Below are 6,846 nucleotides of genomic sequence, written 5' to 3'. Positions count from 1 at the left end.
GCCACAAATTGCTTAAAATCAATAGCCCACAAATTGCCGCTCTGTCAACGTTTAGAATTTAGCTGTATTGAGGATCCAGTTGTGGGCCAATCGTATTTAGACTTATGTGACTAATTACGGTGCTTGAACAGTATCTGAGTTTGTTATATAAAGCAATAATCTCTCTCTTTAGTCGGCAGAGATTTTACTGCTGAAAACAGACGCTGCTTAATACGGAGTTCTTGAAGTGTCGAGACGTTTGTACGAAACTGGGTCCACACCCCAAGCGCATAATAAATACAAATTGAAAAATCCATTGTCTAGTTAGGGTTAAAATGCATGACTCAAGGTTAATAATTAGGCTTACCCTATAAGTTAACACTGGTTTGATACTTATAAGGTAAAGTAAAGTAATAGATATTAAAATTGTACTTCGAGATCGTCGCTCCGTTTACGCCTTTATCTAATCGTTCAATCTCGTATATGCTCAAAAATGTGAATTTAAAATTGACCAAAGATATTTACAGAAAACACTTTTTTACGGATTACAGTTATGTATTATGTATGTACTAGGTATGAGTCACCGTGAGCACGCACGCTGTAAAGCACGCGAAACGTCGGTTTAAATTTAAAATTATGTCTTAATAATTATAAGTTTAAATACAATAATGTTAACTGATGTAAAAGTTATGTTAATAAAAGACAATACTATGACCAAAGATAGTCAAGATTGTATTATTATTACAACTAGAATAAATATAAATGTAATAATAAATATTCGTTAAAATAAAATGTATTTCAGATATTTTTAACATTGTATATAAAATATTAAACAATTAATTATCAACTTAACAAAGCCTTCAATTAATAATATCCTGTGTTTTTATATAATAAGGGGGCAAACGAGCCTGCGGGACGCCCAAAAAGGCAGTCATCGCAGCCCATAGACACCCATTTTAAGTAGGAGCGTTGCCGGCCTTTAAGTTTTAGTAGTCTCAAATTTTGAATTAGGTAATTAATTGTCTAATTATGTCAGTCAAAATTTAATGTTATTTCCAGCTGAAGAAGCGCTGACCAAGTTTAATTTACGAATAGGCATAATGGTCCTTTAATTAGTGTTAGTACTTACTATGTAATAAGATATATTTTTAATGAATGAATCAGATAAGTCTCAGCTATGTACCTCAATGTTAAAATTATTTTTATATGTGTTTTGACTATGCTAATGAATGCTTCACTATTTCGCACATTTAATTTTAGTTACTAAATTGAACATTTTTTTTCTTAACTTTAGGTATTTATTTATTACATAATACACACACAATAAAGCATGTAAGCAAATGGCAAATATCAAAATATTATGATTTAGCAATGTCGTATCATACTTATGCGATTTTAGATTTAAAAAAATAAATAAAATGAAATAGAAAAAGTCGTTCCACAACTAAGCGATTCTTAAGGAAATTTCTGCCAAGCACCACCACGATGTGGAACCAGCTACCCACTGAAGTATTTCCGAACCAATTCGACTTAGGGTCCTTCAAGAAAAGAGCGTACCGATTCTTAAAAGGCCGGCAGCGCGTTTGTGAGCCTTCTGGCAGTGCGAGTGTCCATGGGCGGCGGTGTCACTTAACATCAGGTGAGCCTCCTGCTCGTCTGCCTCCTGTAACATAAAAAAAGGCAGAATCTGTATCCTGAAAAAAAATATTCTCTGAAATCCGAATTATTAGAAGCATTGGTGGCGGTGTACGGATGGCGGTGCTGTGTTTGAACATACACAAAAAGTAACATCGAGTTGATAACTTCCTTAAAATGTTTTTGAAAAGCACACTAATTGTTCAACTCTTTGTGAAGTTAAATTGCAACTCTGACATTTCATTAGACGAATAAAGTGATTCGCAAAGAACAAAAGTAATAAAATCTTCGCAAATAAATACTAGCAATCTGAAAACATCACTTCCTCTCCTATTGCCCGATCGTACAACTTTTTCATTCTTTACGGCAGCTATAAAACGCCATTTAAATTTTATTCTGGCTTCAATGGCGACGTTTTTTCAGTCATTTTTTACACAACATTAAGTCTGTTTTATACTTTCTGTTTACGGTGAAGTTAAAATGTTGCACAATTGTTATATCGTTAACAAGCTTGGAACTCTGCGGTTTTAACTTAAAAGACACGATAGTGGAACCATTATTCGTAATATATGGAGAGGAATGGCGGCACTTTTTCTATTCGGAAACGTCATTCTGGTACGTTTTATTGCCCTCTGATATTCTAGCTAGGTTTTTCAGTTTTTTGAATGTAATATTAAATATTTATACGTATTACTTTTTTATAACATTATTTACTCTAATTTACTAATTAAACTTTACCATATCATATATAATGCTACAATAAAACATTTATGCAATATATCTAATAACTAACCTTATAATTTAATCATTAAAATGTATTATTAAAAGTAGTCCCTTTATTGCAAGGTTCCGAAGATACTAGCAGCGTTCCCCCTTTGAATAGCTAGACTAATTCTTTGTGCGAGGTAGCTGCCAACTCTTCTTCTGTGATGTCGACTAACCTTTTTGATATTTTCCTAAAAAGCCTTATAGCGCTAGGACCTCACGGACTAAGGGTCTCGGTTATTTAAATGAGTGTATACTTTAAAAATTGGTCCTATATACTAAACGTACTCTGTTTAAACGTTTAACAAACAGTTAATTGCTTTTTTTCTACATCATATCAGGCTAGATATATGAAGGAGAAGCTGCAGTGGAGTGTTGAAGTGTTTTTTAGAAAAGGGGAGACTTCAACACTTAAACTTAACTAAAACTTAGCTTAAAGGGTTTGCGTCTTCCGTGGGCCCGGGCGACAACTACTCCGGAAATATCCTCATAATTGCTGCTGAAGCCATTTATTAAGATAATAAATTTAACATGAATTCAGTCGGAACACTTAATGATCTTTTACCTAAGTATTTAACCCACTCCTATCAATATTTTCTTTTACTTGTTACGTAAGTTTTCACGTCACCTTTAAGAAACCAATAACAGTAGTAGGGAAAATTCAACCTACATAATAAAAGTATCGATTTCCCGTCGAAGGATGTGAAATGTTTGGACTACTAGAAAATCATATTTTCAACCAAATATCTATCGAATATCTTTATTTTCTAAATCCAATAAGACTAGAAGTCCAAAAGTGTACTTAAGTAAAAAGAAAAATATAATATTTTTACGAAAATTCTTATACTTCAAAGTTTCAGCATCATCTTAATAATTGGAAGATTCCTTTGGATATTGTACTGAAACGTAATACCACATTCTATTCAGAATTCCTTACGCTAACGCAATATGGGTCAAGGCTTGGCCTTTATAAGAAAAACCTAGTTTCTAAATCTAGAATTCACATAAAATGACTGGAAAAATCAAAGGTTGATATCGCAATTTCACTGTAAGTGCATTTCGAGGAGCCACTTTCACGACAGTCTTATTCCAAATGAGCGAGCCAAAGTGCTTAAACGATATTATAGGTATACTCGCCTAGCTTGGCATTACGTAGTTTCATTACTTTTTTGAAGTGAAAACTTCTTTAGCATCGTTGATTTGAAAGTCGGTGAAAGGAAACACAGACAGAGTATAATTCATAAGATATGTGAGTCGGAGAAAATGAGATGGGAAGGATTATACTAGTTACAACTAAACTTTAGTGTGTTAAATATTATGAAATTAAGTATCTGTCTCTTTTTATTGTCGCTTTTTCGTTTCATCGACTTGGCAACTTTGTTTTAGATTTTATCAAAATTAAAGATTGATAATTAATTAAAAAGTTAAAATTACTTTCGTCTCATTATCTTGGAAACAAATTTGTAAAAGGTTTCACTTCTACCACATATAAATTGCATACGTTTTGAATATGAAGGAACTTAAAAAAGGCTGGCAATGCACTCGCGAGCCCTCATGCATTGAGAGTATCCATGGGCGGTAGTATCACTTAACATCAGGTGAGACTCCTGCCTGTTTGCCCCCTGTTCTATAAAAGAAAAAACTTCTTTTGGCGCGTTACGCCAAAAAAGTATAACCTGTACATAATTTTACACACGTTTTTTTTAGTATAAGAAGCAAACAGACAGGCGACTGTTTTTCTGCGACCAAGTCATCTTCTACCTGCCACTTTGCCTTGTATGATTAGTTGAGGGGGCTTATAATTTTGGTGTTACGTAAAACGTGTGTGAAATACTCATGTTTTATTTTCTTCATCGTTATACGTACTTCTTGGTTTTTCTGCATTCTGTCACGGTTGTATTACATATGCGACATGTCCAAGATATTTAAAGCATACGTCGATAATCCCAGTCTCAAACGATTATTTAGTTCGTAATAATAAAGAATAGTTTTAAACTATATGCGGTCAGTTGCCTTCTACAGTTAATGTAATTATACTGTACCGTTCCTTTATATATTTTGTAATGAACCTTAGATTACTACAGGTAATCAAATGTCTAGGCCCCAATTTGGGATATACAATACCAAAATACCGTCAGAGAAATATAGTATATATATATAGGTAACGGTAGGTAGGAATTTAACGTGCTGAATGTCAAAAACCACTTGACGCTAACCAAAATTATAAACTTCTTACGTACTTTATACAGCCTCATCAAGCTTGTTACAAATATGTTTTGGTAAGACAAGTATTTGTCCATGGTAAGTTGTTAATCAATGACAGCAACATTCACGGTACAGCCACTTTCTGTCCGAGTTGGTTCGTTAATAATAAAATTTAAAAAAAAAAAATTACAAGAAATTAAAAAAATTAATTCGTTGCACAAGGATTTCTTCTGTTGCTAGATTTCACAAGTATGTTGTCAATTATTATTAGATTTATCTATAAGGGCCAAGTATGTAATAAATACTACATACGCAACGTCTTGATAATGTAAAACTACTTTATAAATAAGTTCTAAATCAATATTACTTAGAGGTGATAAAAAAAATATTTTATAACATCAAATTTTAATATAAATTGAAAAAATGGCACTATAGCTTACATAAAAATTAAAATTTAATACGCAGAGTTCATCAAACATCGTATTGTAAAAATATTACAATCTAATATTATATCAATTTTCATTGTATGTCATCTGTCAAGTATGAAATGCCATGACGGAATTCTTGTAAAAAATGTTAGAAATAATTTGTATGCTTCGTGAATCAATATATACAAGTCAATAATACGTATTTCGGAGTTTTGCCAGTTATAATGTTATTAAATACCTTAAAATATAGTTATATTACTAAGTACATTTCGTGTTATGCAATTGTTGTAACGGTATTTTGAAAAGAGGCAGTTCTTTAGTCCGATTGAGTTTGTATGAATACAAAACTAGCAATTTATTACAATTACATTTTCTAACTTATATTATCTGACTTAGGGCCTGTTTCACAATGTATGGATAAAGTACCAAATAGCTATGCAACACATCAATTATTAATTAGATAAAAGTTCCGAATAAGATACATCGCGTTTAATGACGAATAGCGCTATCTGACAGTCGTGAAACGCAACAATACTATTTAACCTACAAATAAGTAATAAATATCTTATTTGGAACTTATCCGTACATGGTGGAACAGTCCCTTAAAGTGACTTACACACACGAAGTATAAAATACTATAACCACAATCATAGCCTATCGAATAAGTTATAGAACAAATGCATCTTACACAGTTGTAACTTACTGTCATATTTTATGACTAATAACTAGAAACTTAAGAGTATTATCATTTTGAGTTGTATAAAGCTATTTAAAAACCTTTAATATTAATTAACAAATTTGCGTCAACAACAATGGCGAATATTTGGAATATATTTTGATACAAACGAATTAATTAAAATTAAATCTTATATGTAAAGTATATAAAGTATATAAGTATATAAAGTCCCGTAAGCCTTTCAATAGAATTACAATGGGGCTTGAGCCTCTGTAACTTCGAATAGCGATACCGACAATGATCCCAATCCCAAATGAGTTTTTGTTCCGCACGATCTGAAGGTTGCAACATCAGCGCTACGGATATTGATAGAACTACATCGAACTTGCATATAAAAATTCTGGCATCGGTTTTGCTTGTAGATTGAAAGTTACGCTATTAAATAAATTTATCATTTAGCTAATTAGGATTCATTAACTTGTATGGAAACAATTTATGTTATTTGTAGTAATTTCTTCCATTGGTTCTCATATAAATAAGCCTAGTCGTTCACGATCGATTACTTCACCCAGAACCCAATAATAATTAGTCCGCAATCTCAGACCGCGACACTAGATCGATAATAATATTAAAGGTTACTAATATATTAAATTATACTGTGTTTGGGCGTTAGGTATTTGTAAAGATTGTGAAAAGTTCATACAAATTAAATTCATTCGTCAACTAATGGGGCATTAAACGTCGCTAAATTACGTCGTTATACAATTCAAGTATAATTTTTACTCTACCTTCAGACATAATAGTAATCTGTATATGGCAGTAAGTGTAGGTTACACTATTATAAGAATCTCCATTTTAATTATTTCTCTATTAGGTACAAAAATTTGTTATTTAAAGAGTTCTTATTCCAAATTAAATATGATTAGAAAATTATTCCGAAATGTATGTATTATGTCTTTATTTACAAACATGTAACACTATAATACTGTTGCTTTTCAAGGTTCTATGTCTATATCTTCTTTCTTTGTATGTCGGGATCTTCGCGTAGATCTGAAATTAAGACAATTTATCAACATTGTGTTGAAAGTGTATATATTACCATCTAATCATGCGTTTATTAGGTCGCATAATTTTTCCCGGTGGCTACGTGTACACCTC

The 6,846-nt window shown here is 31.9% G+C and overlaps 1 protein-coding gene across 5 annotated transcripts in view; it reads right to left on the bottom strand.

Moving 5' to 3' along the window:
* Nucleotides 1-5,480: 5,480 nt before the first annotated feature.
* LOC111003070 (collagen alpha-1(XVIII) chain) overlaps nt 5,481-6,846 on the bottom strand; it is a 64,724-nt gene continuing 63,358 nt past the window's right edge. For all 5 annotated transcript variants that reach the window (XM_045627936.1, XM_045627938.1, XM_045627940.1 and 2 more), the window contains one exon: nt 5,481-6,738. In XM_045627936.1, coding sequence (XP_045483892.1) covers nt 6,684-6,738 — 55 coding nt within the window. In that variant the 3' untranslated portion in view covers nt 5,481-6,683. The remainder of the gene's footprint in view (nt 6,739-6,846) is intronic.

Source organism: Pieris rapae, chromosome 4 (genome assembly GCF_905147795.1).
Source record: "Pieris rapae chromosome 4, ilPieRapa1.1, whole genome shotgun sequence".
NCBI lineage: Eukaryota > Metazoa > Arthropoda > Insecta > Lepidoptera > Pieridae > Pieris > Pieris rapae.
This window is presented reverse-complemented; position numbering and strand designations above follow the sequence as displayed.